Here is a 19,744-nt window from a genome sequence, read left to right on the forward strand (position 1 = left end):
AGATGGACATCCTTAATAACTTCAAATGTGTCTAATATGGGGGTGGGTACAAATAACAGACCTTTTTTAAGGACAGAAATCTGTGTGTTAGTGTTTTGACTGAGAGATTAATTATATTTAGTTCTTTATGATCTAAAGAATTTATTTATTTTTGTATTGGTTTTTTTTATGGAATCGGACCTGCCTTCGGGTTCGGGGTTTGCTGGTCCCTTCCCCTGCGTGTTCTCTGCCTAAAGGGACATTCCCACTGTTTGTGTGTGGTGTGATCCTATTTCTTAAAATGGGTTTTGGTCTATTATCATCATCTGAATTTTCTACATAAGTAGTTTCGCAATCTATATCTGAGACATCAGAATCTATGCTTGCTGTTCTATTTGAGCCCCACATATAAACTGTTCCATTGGCATATTACACTATGTCTCTGTCGATTTTTCTCTCTTTTTTATCTGAGATAAATTTAGCAAATCTCTCCCTTAATTTTGGTATAAGATTTTTGAAAATCCTCTTTCGACTCATATTCTTTCAGTTCCTCACTAATTTTGGAGATTTCCTCAGTTATTTCTGATAGTTTTTCTAATTCATGTTCTATGAGGAACCCTATGAGTTTAAAGGAGCATTCTGTGAGAGCCCCTTCCCATTTTAATTTCATTTCTGGTTTATAGTCTTGGAAAGAAGGGAACAATTTGAGGCGTAAGCCTCTAGGTATTACATTATTTTCAGTATAGAAATTATACATGCCAATGTTTCATTGTCTCTTTATTTGTTTTTTTTCTGATTTTTTTTTTACATGCAACCTGTGAAGCTCTGGTGAACTCCATGCCCAAGAGGCTTAAGGCAGTGATGGAAAATAATGGTGGCCACACAAAATATTGACACTTTGGGCCCAATTGTGACATTTCCACTTAGGGGTGTACTCACTTTTGTTGCCAACCGTTTAGACATTAATGGCTGTGTGATGAGTTATTTTGAGGGGACAGCAAATTTACACTGCTAAACAGGCTGTAAACTCACTACTTTACATTGTAGCAAAGTGTCATTTCTTCAGTGTTGTCACATGAAAAGATATAATAAAAATGTACAAAAATGTGAGGGGTGTACTCAATGTTAAAGCCCTTTGCCTGCTTTTTTTTTTCTAACACTCGAGATCTCATATCTTTGAGCCCTTATAACATTTTAATGCAATATTGTTTTTGCAGTACTTTTTTTTAATCAGTGTTATTATGAGTGTAAGTGTACTTCGTAATGTATTTTTGATGTGTTTTGTGACACTTTTTAGTTTCAGAAAACAGTTACCCACAGCTCTTAGATTGCAGTAAGGATTCAAGTGCAATCGCGATTTTGCTCATCTTGTAATACGAGCACAATTAAAATGGAGCGCAAATGATCGTGAAAACCCTCGAAATTGTTTGCGCCTAACTTGTAATCTAGCCCTTAGTGTTTAATGTTTTTTGGAAGGAACAATAATAAAATGCTCAAATGTGCTAAAAAAATATTATTGTACAATTGCTTCAACAGAAAAAATCAGCTCCCGAGCTGCAGTGAACTACTGGATTGAGGGGGATAAGCACATAAATCTCTTCAAGCAATAGTTCAATTAAAAAAATCCAGCAGATTGGAGCATTTTAATGTTAGTTCTTTATGCTCCCTTTAATACCATTTTCTTTTGACAAATAAAATATCAAGCTCCTTAAGTATCTTTGTATATTATAATGTATGTTCATTCCTTCTGTCCTCTGCTTATTGCTTGCACATTTGTAATGAAATCTATTGCCAGGGTGCTGACCACAATTGTTATTTACTCACAGGGGCACTCATTTGAATGAATATTAAACATTTTTTTTGGACATTTTGAGGTCAGCAAGTAATGTTTGGGGAAGAACTGACTGACTCTGAAACATAGCACCAAAAATTATTCTCTACCTAACCATACCCCAGCAGCTAAACTCTATGGTTTAGAGCATTGGACTCTAACCTTTAAAGCGGTGTCCAAAAACAATAATGGAGGAACCTCTCTACTTTTCTCAGACAATCCTCTGAGGAACTTTGCATTTTCATATGCTATTGTGTATCTTTTTTTGGGGGGGATCAATCGAAGGTGGCTGGAAAATCCATCTTGATAGAAGCCCACAATCCTCATCTTCAGCCAACATTAAACGTCTCTACATTTTTGCTTGAAATTAGTGTTCTCTTCTTTTCTTCAGACATACCAAAAAATCAATCAATAAAACAGTATATGAATCAACACCTAAAGATCTCCCTTCATAATCAACTAAAGTGAAAAAAGTAAAAAAAATACTGTTATTTACAGTAGGGATATTAGGTTCCTTTTTAAATGTGATAAAGTCATATAATGTGCTGTTATAATCATGTGCAACCACAAGATAAACCAGAAGGTTGTCCTCGGGTGCAGATACAAAGAATGCACTGCTGAATTATTGCAATCTATAACTATTAGAAAAATAAAGAGATTAAAAATACTGGGCCAGATTACAGTGGCGCTCTAATAATAGCATGTGCGCAATAACCAATATCGCTTGACCAAGCTAACATTAGCACGCAACTTTGATATTACAAGACCATGGTAATGTGTTTAAAGGGACATTAAACCCAAAAAATGTATTTCATTATTTTGATAGACAATACTATTTAAAAACTTTCCAATTTATTTCTATTATCAAATTTGCTTTGTTCTCATGTTATTCTTTGTTGAAGGGATACCTAGGTAGGTAGCGTGCACATGCCTGAAGCCCTACATGACAGGAAATAGTACTGCCATCTAGTGCTCCTGCTTATGTATAAATATAGTGCTGTAGACACATGCACACTCATGAGCTTAGATCCCAGCTTTTCAACAAATGATAACAAGAAAACAAAGAGAATTTGATAAGAGAAGTAAATAAGAAAGATTTTTTAAAATTGTATGCTCTATCAGAATCATGAAAGAAAAAAATTGGGTTTTATGTCCCTTTAAGGAAAGACTTTGTACAAGTGCAAAATATACTTTCAATGGATATTGTGACCACGTTAAATAGCTCTGGTATTACAAGTTCAAAGTAATAGTTTGCGCTCCAGGGCAAGATGAATCTGTGTTAGAATATTTAGTGCGGCTTGAGACCTGAAGTAAACTGTAAGCATTTAATAAAAATTGCACCAATCACCTAAAACACATTAAAATAATGTTTTACACACACATATACCCCTTATAACAAAAAATATATCATACAAATATTAATAAAAATACTTTAAAAGGGTTAAAAGGGATATTGTATATTGACTAGAAAGGGCTCCAACTAGGGTTGCCACCTCGGCCATGTTTTCCTGGACACTTATGAGTTACACATGCTGCAGGGTGTGCAGAGGGGAACATGCATTGTGTAGGGATGGGCGAATGTGTAAATTTTAGAATTTCGAATGTAGAACGAATGTTATTACCGAAATTCGAATTCTAAATCCGAATGTCGATAAGAACGAATATTCTTAAAAATTCGAAAATCAAATGTTATTTACAGTTTTCGAATGTCACTTTCGAATTCAAATGTTTATAATTATATCGAATGTCCACATTCGAAATTTCGAATATAACATTCTATTTAACAAATACTATTCAGAAGTTCAATAGTTCATGTGGTAGGACGGGAATCTAGTAAATTGATACATAATAGATACAAATATATCATTTTGAATGTTTCCATATAGAATATTGCATAATTCGAATATTACATTTAAAGAAAAAGCATTAGAAATACTATTACAATCTAAATTTGAATTTTTCGAATTCGAATACACGTATTGCATAATTCAAATATTACATTTAAAGAAAAAGCATTAGAAATACTATTACAATCTAAATTCGAATTTTTCGAATTCGAATACACGTATTGCATAATTCGAATATTACATTTAAAGAAAAAGCATTAGAAATACTATTACAATCTAAATTCGAACTTTTCGAAAAGAATATTTTTGAATGTAATCGTAAAATTCGAAACCGAACATTCGAAAATCGAAAGTTAGAATGTTATGTAAACATTCGAAATTCGGTTCGAACGAACGAATGTGTTAAAATTTGTGCCGTTTTTCGAATGTTGCGAAACATTCGCCCATCCCTAGCATTGTGCTGTTCATCACCATTATTTATGTGATGTCCAGAGGCACAATGCATGTTCCGCCCTGCTTACCCTGCAGCATGTGTAACTCATAAGTGTCCAGGAAAACATGGCCGAGGTGGCAACCCTAGCTCCAACGTACACAGTATATACATGTCTTTATCTGTGTATCTAGGCTGCCTGTGAAGCTATCTAGAAATTAAAAGCAGTTTCAAAAGACCTAACATATTGTGATTTGATGACAATTTTTACATACGCTTGAAAACATTGAAAATTTGTTTAAAAATATTGTTTCCATTAATTCTGCATTAAAATCTACATAAGCCCACTAGTATTGGTGCTTCAACGAGTTAGAAAGTACATGTGTCATGGCATTTGTTAATAAAATAAATTTAACGAAATGTTACAAAAATTTTAAAAAAAGAAATGTCCTAACTGCAAGAAATATTTTGGCTTTTGAAAGTTGAAAAAATAGACCTTACTACATAAATTAAAAGGAGCAAATTGAAAGCAAAAATTATACACTTCCTTTTGTAAAACACATGGATGTAGTTAAATGACAGCAGTTAAAAGGACAGTAAACCTTAAAAATAATGTTATATAATTCTGCACATAGTACAGAATTATATAACATTATTTAAGTGCTATAGTTCTAATAGCTTTTTTTCCCTGTCAAATATGTAAAAATTACGGCGCTTTTACAGACCCGCTCTCTGCTCTCTGCTGAGCGGGTCTGTAATATTTAGTCAGCGCATCGGGCCAGCTGTATAGTCACAGCCCAGGCCGGCCCGACCGCGCCATAAGACTGAGTACAGCTCGCTACTGTGACAGGAGCGAGCTGCACTTAGTGCTATGGCGCGGTCGGGCCGGGCTGTGACTATACAGCTGGCCCGATACGCTGACTAAATATTACAGACCCGCTCAGCAGAGAGCGGGTCTGTAAAAGCGCCGTAATTTTTACATATTTGAAGAGAAAAAAGCTATTAGAACTATAGCACTTAAATAATGTTATATAATTCTGCACTATGTGCAGAATTATATAACATTATTTTTAAGGTTTACTGTCCCTTTAAGTAAATTAGTGGGTTTAATGAAATGCAGATTTGTTTTTGTTTTTAATAACTAGCAAACAGAAATCACAAGTAATTGAAATAACAACATAAAATGCATCTGTAATATTATCCTTCAACTTCCATTTCCGTTAAATTCTATTTCTTAAAGGTGCAGCCTTCCAACTCTATAAAACACATACTGATAGTTAAATAGATTTGCAAGTCTGTTTGTGTCTCCTTAAAGGGATAGGAAACTTAAAAATAAACTTGCATGATTCTGATAGAGCATGTCATTTTAAGACACTTTTAAATTCACTTCTATTTTTAAATGTGCATTGTTCTCTTGGTATCCCTTCTTGAAAAAGAATATGCGCAAATCCTACACTAGTGGGAGCTGCTGCTAATTGGTGCATGCACACATTTGTCTTTTTGTGATTGGCTGACTAGATGTGTTCATCTTGCTGCCAGTAGCGCAATGCTGTTCCTTCAGCAAAGGATAACAAGAGAACAAAGCAAATTTGATAATGGAAGTAAATTGGAAAGTTGTTTAAAATTGTGTGTTCTATCCAAATTATGAAAGAAAATGTTGGGGTTTCCTGTCCCTATAATTAGGAAAACAAATTACAATACAAAGAAAATTATACATTACAATAAACCAGCTTATCATTTCTTCTTCACAGCAAACCCAAATTTATTGCTCATTACTATAGAATATATTGTATAGAGTAAAAACATTTGTGTCATACCAGTAAGCATAATAGTTATCTATGGTTTTGAGAATATTTACAGAAATTCACGATGTATACTTGAGGTTAGCTAAATGATTTCAGGGTTTTTTTAGGTAAATTACACACAAAATCAACGTTCTAGCATTCAAATGAGTTAATTAAAATTATGGTTTTGTGGATTCATAAAATGTAATATATCATATGTGTCTCTGTAGTATGAAAAGACCCCTGGTCCTGGGAAGAGGAGATGTCTATGAGAAAGGTAGAGTGTTTCACATAAGGGCACACTTTTCTGTTTGTCTACCCACCTTCCTGAAGGTAGACTTCTATCTCCCAAAACATGGGAGAACTGTGGTAGCTTTCTGTGCTTGGTAGTAGATAGGTTATTGGTACCAGTCCATTTTGTTGGGTTGGTTAACATTACATGTGATGAGGGAATGGATAGGCACTTCTAAAAAGGCAGACCATGATATGTTCAACAAGCATCTTATAATTTTGCTCCTGATTCATAACTTTTGAATTTCACTGCATATACCTGTATATAATTTTAAATTTTAGCTTCTAGAAAATGTGCAACATTCTTGCTAACTCCTGAGAGGTATGCACATGTATCAATCATTGCAAAGCAAAAAAGGGGCACAGTAAATATTGAATAGAGTACCGTATTAACACGTTAATGAACATATTACAGCCATACCTCTTATCATAACACTTGTAGGTATGTTTATTTGTTGGTGAATTGAATCCTTATTAACAGTTCATGAAAACATGGGATGGAAAATAAAAAGATAAACAAAAAGAACAAAAGATACAATGAGATAGTTACAGGGTGAGGAATATGAATAAAAACCTGAAGAGTATGACCAAAGAGTGAGTGGAAGCTTGTCTGCTTAAATATTCAATATACAGATTTATATGGATTATAGAAATGGCTTTATGAGAGTGAGTGAAAGGTTGTCTGTTTAAATATTCAATACACAGATTTATACGGATTAAAGAAATGGCTTTATGAGAAGATTTACCATATTCAAAATACCATATTACCATATTCAAAATTTGCATAATATTCAAAGAAAAAGGGTGTAGTAAATATGTCACACATCTAGAATTTGACTTAAGGGCTGCTGAAAAATGCTATTATAAAAGGATTATTATTAACCCCTTCATGCCTGGGGCAAGGTTTTAAACACTTGTTTGAAAAATGACGTCACGTGATGCAATCATGTGATTTTAGGGCCGGGAACAAATCATGGGGAATTCCTTACAATGCTAGAAACGCCCCCAGTCTGATTTCCCATTAAACAAAATGAGGAAGCTGCAGGCAGACGAAAAAAGGTAGGACGTTCCATGCCGTCCTAAGGGCATTAAATTCCAGCGCCGTGAGGACAGCATGGAACGTCCAAAGGGCGTAAAGGGGTTAATAATAATAATAATAACAATAATATTTTACATTATTATTATTACTACAGATATAGTATTTTAATTACATTAAGAATTTTTGTTATTTTTCCATTTTCTTTGAGGACGAGCAAAGCAACTTACTCAATTGTATTTTTGTCCACCTTCCCTGTAACGTTAATGCCATAAAATTGCTGCATAGCAGCTATAGCCGATTGCATGGTTTCTGCAGATCGTAATACCGACATTCTGGGGTCAGTGGGTGGAAGGTAGCCGTAGTTCTGCAGCCACACCTGCAAGAGGAAGAGAAACAATGAGAGCAAGCTTACATTTTATATAACAAATATACTTAAATTACAACAGGCTGATACTAGAAAGGTAACATTTCCAGAATGATGAAGATAAACATTTTGTTTTTTATGTCCATTTAAGCTCAATATTGCTTTCTCCCCTTGATAATGGACTTTTCCCTCAAGCATAAATTTTAAATTTGAAGGGGAATGAAATCTTAAACAACTTTTCAATTTAATTAAAGGGACATGAAACCCAACATTTTTCTTTCATGATTTAGATAGAGGGGCATATGTATCAAGCTCCGTATGGAGCTTGATGCCCCGTGTTTCTGGTGAGTCATCAGACTCGTCAGAAACAGCAGTTATGAAGCAGTGGTCACAAAGACCGCTGCTCCATAACCTGTCCGCTCTGAGCAGGCGGTGCGGACAGACATCGCCACAATTCAACCCGATCGAGTACGATCGGGTTGATTGACACCCCCCTGCTGGCGGGCTATTGGCCGCGAGTCTGCAGGGGGCGGCGTTGCACCAGCAGCTCTTGTGAGCTGCTGGTGCAATGATGAATATGGCGAGCGTATTGCTCGCCGTATTCAGCGAAGTCTGGGGTCCGCCAGACTTTCATAACTAGAGGCCAGAGTGTGCAATTTTAAACCACTTTCTATTTCACTTCCATTATCACATTTTCTTCATTCTCTTGGTATCTTTTGTGGAAAAGCAGAGACAAAGGCTCAGGAGTGTGCATGCGTTTGGAGCACTATATGTGAGCATTTTTTTAAGAATGGTATCTATATGCAAGAGCACAAGATGACAGCACTATTTACTGCCATGCAGTGCTCCAGACACCTACCTATGTATTTTTTCCAAGAACATAATGGCAACAAAGCAAATTTCATAATAGAAGTAAATTGGAATCTTTTTTAAAAAATAGTATACTCTGAATCACAAATTATTTTTTGGGGGTTTTATATCCCTTTAATGTTATCAAATTGAATTTGTTCTATTGATATCCTTTAATATTCCTTGCTGAAAAGCATACCTAGGTAGGCTTAGGAGCTGCAGTGCACTACTTGGGAGATAGCTTTTCAGTGCCACCATCAGGGGTGACAGGGGCCATTGTAATCAGGGCACCAACCGGGGCCAAAGCATTATGACTTGGAGCCTCACACTTACCCCTACTGGCCGCCACTGCCAGGCTCATTTAAAATTTAGGCTAGTGTGGTTAGATCATTTCTAGTTCGCATGGCCAGGAACAATCAGTCACAGAATACCGTGCAGCAAGAGGGAGAAGTATTCACAAATACATCATATCAGCTCTAAAACATTTCCCTGTGGCTGTGTCCTGGAACATGGACCTGCACACAGGATGGGGAGGAGCACACCAGGACTGGGGAGGGAAGGGCTCCCAGGGTGGTATACGAGGACTGTAGAAGGAAGGGGCTCCCGTAGTGGTACACTGGGAGTACAGATAAAATAGGCAGAGGACACATCCCGAGCTGCAAGCTGCATTAATCCTTAAAATATTGCTGTGACAAGGGACTGACATAGCTCTCGGGCCCTAGTTATTGGTGTACGGTTGGCATCGGATTTACTTTCTCACTCTAAACCCTGATAACTTCCTTTGGCCTAGATTTAGAGTTCGGCGGTAGCCGTCAAAACCAGCGTTAGAGGCTCCTAACGCTGGTTTTGGCCGCCCGCTGGTATTTGGAGTCAGTGATTAAAGGGTCTAACGCTCACTTTACAGCCGCGACTTTTCCATACCGCAGATCCCCCTACGCCATTTGCGTAGCCTATCTTTTCAATGGGATCTTCCCAACGCCGGTATTTAGAGTCGTTTCTGAAGTGAGCGTTAGAGCTCTAACGACAAAACTCCAGCCGCCTGAAAATAGCAGGAGTTAAGAGCTTTCTGGCTAACGCCGGTTTATAAAGCTCTTAACTACTGTACCCTAAAGTACACTAACACCCATAAACTACCTATGTACCCCTAAACCGAGGTCCCCCCACATCGCCGCCACTCGATTAAAATTTTTAACCCCTAATCTGCCGACCGCCACCTACGTTATACTTATGTACCCCTAATCTGCTGCCCCTAACACCGCCGACCCCTGTATTATATCTATTAACCCCTAACTTGCCCCCCACAACGTCGCCGCCAGCTACTTAAAATAATTAACCCCTAATCTTCCGACCGCAAATCGCCGCCACCTACGTTATCCCTATGTACCCCTAATCTGCTACCCCTAACATCGCCGACCCCTATGTTATATTTATTAACCCCTAATCTGCCCCCCTCAACGTCGCCGACACCTACCTACACTTATTAACCCCTAATCTGCCGAGCGGACCTGAGCGCTACTATAATAAAGTTATTAACCCCTAATCCGCCTCACTAACCCTATCATAAATAGTATTAACCCCTAATCTGCCCTCCCTAACATCGCCGACACCTACCTTCAATTATTAACCCCTAATCTGCCGACCGGAGCTCACCGCTATTCTAATAAATGTATTAACCCCTAAAGCTAAGTCTAACCCTAACACTAACACCCCCCTAAGTTAAATATAATTCTTATCTAACGAAATAAATTAACTCTTATTAAATAAATGATTCCTATTTAAAGCTAAATACTTACCTGTAAAATAAATCCTAATATAGCTACAATATAAATTATAATTATATTATAGCTATTTTAGGATTAATATTTATTTTACAGGCAACTTTGTAATTATTTTAACCAGGTACAATAGCTATTAAATAGTTAAGAACTATTTAATAGTTACCTAGTTAAAATAATAACAAATTTACCTGTAAAATAAATCCTAACCTAAGATATAATTAAACCTAACACTACCCTATCAATAAAATAATTAAATAAACTACCTACAATTACCTACAATTAACCTAACACTACACTATCAATAAATTAATTAAACACAATTGCTACAAATAAATAAAATTAAATAAACTATCTAAAGTACAAAAAATAAAAAAGAACTAAGTTACAGAAAATAATAAAATATTTACAAACATAAGAAAAATATTACAACAATTTTAAACTAATTACACCTACTCTAAGCCCCCTAATAAAATAACAAAGCCCCCCAAAATAAAAAATTCCCTACCCTATTCTAAAATACAAATATTACAAGCTCTTTTACCTTACCAGCCCTGAACAGGGCCCTTTGCGGGGCATGCCCCAAGAATTTCAGCTCTTTTGCCTGTAAAAAAAAACATACAATACCCCCCCCCCCAACATTACAACCCACCACCCACATACCCCTAATCTAACCCAAACCCCCCTTAAATAAACCTAACACTACCCCCCTGATGATCTTCCTACCTTGTCTTCACCATGCCAGGTTCACCGATCCGTCCTGGCTCCAAGATCTTCATCCAACCCAAGCGGGGGCTAGACATCCACTGAATAAGTCCAGAAGAGGGTCCAAAGTCTTCCTCCTATCCGGCAAGAAGAGGACATCCGGACCGGCAAACATCTTCTCCAAGCGGCATCTTCTATCTTCTTCCATCCGATGACGACCGGCTCCATCTTGAAGACCTCCAGCGCGGATCCATCCTCTTCTTCCGACGACTAGACGACGAATGACGGTTCCTTTAAGGGACGTCATCCAAGATGGCGTCCCTCGAATTCCGATTGGCTGATAGGATTCTATCAGCCAATCGGAATTAAGGTAGGAATTTTCTGATTGGCTGATGGAATCAGCCAATCAGAATATAGTTCAATCCGATTGGCTGATCCAATCAGCCAATCAGATTGAGCTCGCATTCTATTGGCTGATCGGAACAGCCAATAGAATGCGAGCTCAATCTGATAGGCTGATTGGATCAGCCAATCGGATTGAACTATATTCTGATTGGCTGATTCCATCAGCCAATCAGAAAATTCCTACCTTAATTCCGATTGGCTGATAGAATCCTATCAGCCAATCGGAATTCGAGGGACGCCATCTTGGATGACGTCCCTTAAAGGAACCGTCATTCGTCGTCTAGTCGTCGGAAGAAGAGGATGGATCCGCGCTGGAGGTCTTCAAGATGGAGCCGGTCGTCATCGGATGGAAGAAGATAGAAGATGCCGCTTGGAGAAGATGTTTGCCGGTCCGGATGTCCTCTTCTTGCCGGATAGGAGGAAGACTTTGGACCCTCTTCTGGACTTCTTCAGTGGATGTCTAGCCCCCGCTTGGGTTGGATGAAGATCTTGGAGCCAGGACGGATCGGTGAACCTGGCATGGTGAAGACAAGGTAGGAAGATCATCAGGGGGGTAGTGTTAGGTTTATTTAAGGGGGGTTTGGGTTAGATTAGGGGTATGTGGGTGGTGGGTTGTAATGTTGGGGGGGGGTATTGTATGTTTTTTTTACAGGCAAAAGAGCTGAAATTCTTGGGGCATGCCCCGCAAAGGGCCCTGTTCAGGGCTGGTAAGGTAAAAGAGCTTGTAATATTTGTATTTTAGAATAGGGTAGGGAATTTTTTATTTTGGGGGGCTTTGTTATTTTATTAGGGGGCTTAGAGTAGGTGTAATTAGTTTAAAATTGTTGTAATATTTTTCTTATGTTTGTAAATATTTTATTATTTTCTGTAACTTAGTTCTTTTTTATTTTTTGTACTTTAGATAGTTTATTTAATTTTATTTATTTGTAGCAATTGTGTTTAATTAATTTATTGATAGTGTAGTGTTAGGTTAATTGTAGGTAATTGTAGGTAGTTTATTTAATTATTTTATTGATAGGGTAGTGTTAGGTTTAATTATATCTTAGGTTAGGATTTATTTTACAGGTAAATTTGTTATTATTTTAACTAGGTAACTATTAAATAGTTCTTAACTATTTAATAGCTATTGTACCTGGTTAAAATAATTACAAAGTTGCCTGTAAAATAAATATTAATCCTAAAATAGCTATAATATAATTATAATTTATATTGTAGCTATATTAGGATTTATTTTACAGGTAAGTATTTAGCTTTAAATAGGAATCATTTATTTAATAAGAGTTAATTTATTTCGTTAGATAAAAATTATATTTAACTTAGGGGGGTGTTAGTGTTAGGGTTAGACTTAGCTTTAGGGGTTAATACATTTATTAGAATAGCGGTGAGCTCCGGTCGGCAGATTAGGGGTTAATAATTGAAGGTAGGTGTCGGCGATGTTAGGGAGGGCAGATTAGGGATTAATACTATTTATGATAGGGTTAGTGAGGCGGATTAGGGGTTAATAACTTTATTATAGTAGCGCTCAGGTCCGCTCGGCAGATTAGGGGTTAATAAGTGTAGGTAGGTGTCGGCGACGTTGTGGGGGGCAGATTAGGGGTTAATAAATATAACATAGGGGTCGGCGATGTTAGGGCAGCAGATTAGGGGTACATAGGGATAACGTAGGTGGCGGCGGTTTACGGAGCGGCAGATTAGGGGTTAAAAGTGTAATGCAGGGGTCAGCGATAGCGGGGGCGGCAGATTAGGGGTTAATAAGTGTAAGGTTAGGGGTGTTTAGACTCGGGGTACATGTTAGAGTGTTAGGTGCAGACGTAGGAAGTGTTTCCCCATAGGAAACAATGGGGCTGCGTTAAGAGCTGAACGCTGCTTTTTTGAAGGTGTTAGGTTTTTTTTCAGCTCAAACTGCCCCATTGTTTCCTATGGGAGAATCGTGGACGAGCACGTTTTTGATGCCAGCCGCGTCCGTAAGCAACTCTGGTATCGAGAGTTGCATTTGCGGTAAATATGCTCTACGCTCCTTTTTTGGAGCCTAACGCAGCATTTGTTTGAACTCTCGATACCAGAGTTAATTTTATGGTGCGGCCATAAAAAAACCTGCGGAGCGTTAACAGCCCTTTTACCGCCGAACTCTAAATCTAGGCCTTAGTGATGTGTCCCTTGAAAAATAATACTTTATACAACAGCAAAATATTAAACATTGTGGGTTGATTTTTCAGCATCTACTTTGATAAACATTGTCCTCCAGTATAAATAATACAGTGATTTATCGAAATCCTTCAGAAAAACGTATCAAATGTTTTATCTCCAAAAATCCCCATTGACTTTAATGGTGTTTTTTCTGTTGAAAATCATTAGATATGTTTTAATAAAGGATCATGTTTGACCCCACAGTGTGAGAGTCTCCAAGGAGCACATGTACAGAGAGGAACAGAGAGCATTATTCTTGCAAAGCAAAATAATAGAAAAATTCACTGTTTACTAGAGTGCACCAATAATTACAGAAGAAAATGTACTATACAGGTTACCTTGTTTTATTGCGCTTCTCTTTATTGCTTTTCACAGATATATATACCCAACCTACAAAAAGATTACAACTTGCTGAAGGCTCAGATGAAGGTTAGCATTTCTTAGCAATAAAGTATTTTTTAATCAAGGTATGTTCATAATGCTACTGCACATGTAATAGACTACAGTATAGTGTAAACATAATTTTATATGCACTGGAAAACCCAAAAAAAATTGCATCACTCACTATGGTCATACTCCCTTATTGAGGTGGTCTGGAAATAAACGAGCCTTATCTCCGAGGTATGCGTACCTCAGAGATATTGCGGGTTTGGTTCCAGACCACCACAATTAAGTGAATATAGCTATAAAGTGAGTCACACTATTTTTTTGTTTCCCAGTGCATATAAAGGTTATATTTACACTGTAGTCTATTAAGAGGGCAATAGTATTATGTGCATATTTCAATTAAAAAATACTTTATTGCTAAAAAATACGGACCATCATCTGAGCCTTCATTGAGTCAATCTTTTTGCTGGTGTTGAGTATATATAGATGTGTATAAATGTGTATTTATGTGTTCATATGTGTATATATGTTGGAAAAATGGCTCTGATAGACTTGCTCGATAAATGATTGCATAAACCTTTAAATGTGTAAAAAGAGCAATATCTAGAAGGTGCAATAAAGCGAAGCACAATAAAAAAAGGTATGCCTGTATATAGTGTTTGCATATGGGTGTATCTATTTATTTCTATATTGTCAGAATGGATGGGCCTTCCTAGTTAGATATTTTTTTCAAAAAAAGTTTTGAGAAGGAACAAGAATCCCAGGTTCAAAGCTCAATAATAATTTTCCTTTTCTCACACAATCTTTAATGAGTGTGTGTCTCTGATTGTGTATCTGTGAACATGTTTTTGTAGGTGAGTGTGTCTATGTGTGAGTTAGTGTTTCTGTGTTTGTCAGCGTTTCTCTGTGTGTGTTTCTGTGTTACTGTGGTTAAGTGTGTCTATGTGTTAGTGTTTCTCTGTGTGTGTTTCTGTGTTACTGTGTTAAGTGTGTCTGTGTCACTGTTTCTGTGTGTGTGTTTCTGTGTTACTGTGATTAAGTGTGTCTATGTGTCAGTGTTTCTGTGTGTTTTTGTGTTTATGTGGTTAAGTGTGTCAAGGGTGGCTATTTATCAAGCTCCGAATGGAGCTTGACGGGCCGTGTTTCTGACGAGTCTTCAGACTCGCAAGAAACACAAGTTATGGATTAGCGGTCTAAAGACCGCTGCTCCATAACCCTGTCCGCCTGCTCTGATGAGGCAGACAGGAATCGCCACAATTCAACCCGATCGAGTACGATCGGGTTGATTAACACTCCCCTGCTGGCGGCCGATTGGCAGAGAGTCTGCAGGGGGGTGGTGTTGCACCAGGAGCTCTTGTGAGCTGCTGGTGCAATGCTGAATACAGAGAGAGTATTGCTCTCCGCATTCAGCGATGTCTGTCGGACCTGATCCGCACTGTCGGATCAGGTCTGACAGACCTTTGATAATTGGCCTCTATGTGTGAATGTTTCTGTGTGTGTCTGTGTGTGTGGGTTTCTCTGGTTAAGTGTGTCTATATCTGACTGTTTCTGTGTGTGTGTGTGTATGTGTGTGTATGTGTGTGTCTGTGGTTAACAGGGCCGCCACTAGAAATTATGGGGCCCCTGACTTAACCATTGATCAGGGCCCCCCCTCCTTTGAATGTGCAATTTTTGACCAAGTGACTAAAACGTATATGCACTTTATTCTTAAATGTCTATTTAAACTTGGAAATGTTGTAAAGGTAGTAACATACAGACACACTCATACACTGAAACACACACACACTCACACATAAGGATTCACATATAGACACTCTAGCAAACACGCAAAGAAACTCAGAAACAGACACCCAAACAGACACTCAGCACTTGTTTACATTGACCTGACAAGTAATGAGGTAAACTACAATTTTGTAAAAAAAAAAAAAGGAGATTTAGAAAACAAAATATGGAGTTCTGATTATCTTTTTGTAAAGGAAAATGCCAACTAAATGATGACAACAGCATGCAGTGGCTGAAAGGAAGGGCCCTGAACTGCCTAAACAATAATATAAAGGTTAAATGCTGGATTGGTGACTTCCGGAAAGGTCTCATTAGTCTCTAAGGCCTAGATTTAGAGTTGGGCGGTAGCCGTCAAAACCAGTGTTAGAGGCTCCTAACGCTGGTTTTTACCGCCCTCTGGTATTTGGAGTCAGTCATTAAAGGGTCTAACGCTCACTTTTCAGCCGCGACTTTTCCATACCGCAGATCCCCTTACGTCAATTGCATATCCTATCTTTTCAATGTTTCAATCTTTCTAACTCCGGTATTTAGAGTCGTGTCTGAAGTGAGCGTTAGAAATCTAACGACAAAACTCCAGCCGCAGAAAAAAGTCAGTAGTTAAGAGCTTTCTGGGCTAACGCCGGTTTATAAAGCTCTTAACTACTGTACTCTAAAGTACACTAACACCCATAAACTACCTATGTACCCCTAAACCGAGGTCCCCCCACATCGCCGCCACTCGATTAATTTTTTTAACCCCTAATCTGCCGACCGCCACCTACGTTATACTTATGTACCCCTAATCTGCTGCCCCTAACACCGCCGACCCCTATATTATATTTATTAACCCCTAACCTGCCCCCCACAACGTCGCCGCCAGCTACCTACAATAATTAACCCCTAATCTGCCGACTGCAAAGCGCCGCTACTTACCTTATCCTTATGTACCCCTAATCTGCTGCCCCTAACACCGCCGACCCCTATATTATATTTATTAGCCCCTAATCTGCCCCCCTCAACGTCGCCTCCACCTGCCTACACTTATTAACCCCTAATCTGCCGAGCGGATCTCACCGCTACTATAATAAAGTTATTAACCCCTAATCCGCCTCACTCCCGCCTCAATAACCCTATAATAAATAGTATTAACCCCTAATCTGCCCTCCCTAACATCGCCGACACCTAACTTCAATTATTAACCCCTAATCTGCCGACCGAATCTCGCCGCTACTGTAATAAATGGATTAACCCCTAAAGCTAAGTCTAACCCTAACTCTAACACCCCCCTAAATTAAATATAATTTAAATCTAACGAAATTAATTAACTCTTATTAAATAAATTATTCCTATTTAAAGCTAAATACTTACCTGTAAAATAAACCCTAATATAGCTACAATATAAATTATAATTATATTATAGCTATTTTAGGATTTATATTTATTTTACAGGTAACTTTGTATTTATTTTAACCAGGTACAATAGCTATTAAATAGTTAAGAACTATTTAATAGCTAAAATAGTTAAAATAATTACAAAATTACGTGTAAAATAAATCCTAACCTAAGTTACAATTAAACCTAACACTACACTATCAATAAATTAATTAAATACAATATCTACAAATAAATACAATGAAATAAACTAACTAAAGTACAAAAAATAAAAAAGAACTAAGTTACACAAAATAAAAAAATATTTACAAACATCAGAAAAATATTACAACAATTTTAAACTAATTACACCTACTCTAAGCCCCCTAATAAAATAACAAAGACCCCCAAAATAAAAAAATGCCCTACCCTATTCTAAATTACTACATTTCAAAGCTCTTTTACCTTACCAGCCCTGAACAGGGCCCTTTGCGGGGCATGCCCCAAAGAATTCAGCTCTTTTGCCTGTAAAAAAAACATACAATACCCCTAATCTAACCCAAACCCCCCTTAAATAAACCTAACACTAAGCCCCTGAAGATCTTCCTACCTTATCTTCACCATACCAGGTTCACCGATCGATCCAGAAGAGCTCCTCCGATGTCTTGATCCAAGCCCAAGCGGGGGGCTGAAGATGTCCATGATCCGGCTGAAGTCTTCATCCAAGCGGGAGCTGAAGAGGTCCATGATCCGGCTGAAGTCTTCTATCAACGTCATCTTCAATCTTCTTTCTTCCGGATCCATGTTCATCCCGCCGACGCGGAACATCCATCTTCACCGACGACTTCCCGACGAATGACGGTTCCTTTAAGGGATGTCATCCAAGATGGCGTCCCTCGAATTCCGATTGGCTGATAGGATTCTATCAGCCAATCGGAATTAAGGTAGGAAAATTCTGATTGGCTGATGGAATCAGCCAATCAGAATCAAGTTCAATCCGATTGGCTGATCCGATCAGCCAATCAGATTGAGCTCGCATTCTATTGGCTGATCGGAACAGCCAATAGAATGCGAGCTCAATCTGATTGGCTGATTGAATTGAATCCTATCAGCCAATCGGAATTCGAGGGACACCATCTTGGATGATGTCCCTTAAAGGAACCGTCATTCGTCGGGAAGTCGTCGATGAAGATGGATGTTCCGTGTCGGCGGGATGAACATGGATCCGGAAGAAAGAAGATTGAAGATGCCGTTGATAGAAGACTTCAGCCGGATCATGGACCTCTTCAGCTCCCGCTTGGATGAAGACTTCAGCTGGATCATGGACATCTTCAGCCCCCCGCTTGGGCTTGGATCAAGACATCGGAGGAGCTCTTCTGGATCGATCGGTGAACCTGGTATGGTGAAGATAAGGTAGGAAGATCTTCAGGGGCTTAGTGTTAGGTTTATTTAAGGGGGGTTTGGGTTAGATTAGGGGTATGTGGGTGGTGGGTTGTAATGTTGGGGGGGGTATTGTATGTGTTTTTTTTACAGGCAAAAGAGCTGAATTCTTTGGGGCATGCCCCGCAAAGGGCCCTGTTCAGGGCTGGTAAGGTAAAAGAGCTTTGAACTTTTGTAATTTAGAATAGGGTAGGGCATTTTTTTTTATTTTGGGGGGCTTTGTAATTTCATTAGGGGACTTAGAGTAGGTGTAATTAGTTTAAAATTTTAATATTTTTCTAATGTTTGTAAATATTTTTTTTATTTTTTGTAACAGTTCTTTTTTATTTTTTGTACTTTAGTTAGTTTATTTAATTGTAGTTATTTGTAGGTATTTAATTAATGTATTGATAGTGTAGTGTTAGGTTTAATTGTAGGTAATTGTAGTTATTTTATTTAATTAATTTATTGATAGTGTAGTGTTAGGTTTAATTGTAACTTAGGTTAGGATTTATTTTACAGGTAATTTTGTAATTATTTTAACTATTTTAGCTATTAAATAGTTCTTAACTATTTAATAGCTATTGTACCTGGTTAAAATAAATACAGTTACCTGTAAAATAAATATAAATCCTAAAATAGCTATAATATAATTATAATTTATATTGTAGTTATATTAGGATTTATTTTACAGGTAAGTATTTAGCTTTAAATAGGAATAATTTATTTAATAAGAGTTAATTTATTTCGTTAGATTTAAATTATATTTAATTTAGGGGGGTGTTAGTGTTAGGGTTAGACTTAGCTTTAGGGGTTAATACATTTATTAGAATAGCGGTGAGCTCCAGTCGGCAGATTAGGGGTTAATGTTTGAAGTTTGGTGTTAGGGAGGGCAGATTAGGGGTTAATACTATTTATTATAGGGTTATTGAGGCGGGAGTGAGGCGGATTAGGGGTTAATAACTTTATTATAATAGCGGTGCAGTCCGCTCGGCAGATTAGGGGTTAATAAGTGTAGGCAGGTGGAGGCGACGTTGTGGGGGGCAGATTAGGCGTTAATAAATATAATATAGGGGTCGACAGAATAGGGGTTAATAAGTGTAAGGTTAGGGGTGTTTAGACTCGGGGTACATGTTAGAGTGTTAGGTGCAGACGTAGGAAGTGTTTCCCCATAGCAAACAATGGGGCTGCGTTAGGAGCTGAACGCGGCTTTTTTGCAGGTGTTAGGTTTTTTTTTCAGCTCAAACAGCCCCATTGTTTTCTATGTGGGAATCGTGCACGAGCACGTTTTTGAAGCTGGCCGCGTCCGTAAGCACCACT

General features: G+C 37.8%; 1 protein-coding gene across 1 annotated transcript in view; it reads right to left on the reverse strand.

Moving 5' to 3' along the window:
- The window catches only part of MMP16 (matrix metallopeptidase 16), a 539,583-nt gene that overhangs the window by 314,512 nt on the left and 205,327 nt on the right, over positions 1 to 19,744 (reverse strand). Inside the window, exon 2 of the mRNA XM_053715178.1 lies at positions 7,429 to 7,577. Within this exon, the coding sequence (XP_053571153.1) occupies positions 7,429 to 7,577 (149 nt within the window). The remainder of the gene's footprint in view (positions 1 to 7,428; positions 7,578 to 19,744) is intronic.

This window comes from Bombina bombina, chromosome 5 (genome assembly GCF_027579735.1).
Source record: "Bombina bombina isolate aBomBom1 chromosome 5, aBomBom1.pri, whole genome shotgun sequence".
Lineage (NCBI taxonomy): Eukaryota > Metazoa > Chordata > Amphibia > Anura > Bombinatoridae > Bombina > Bombina bombina.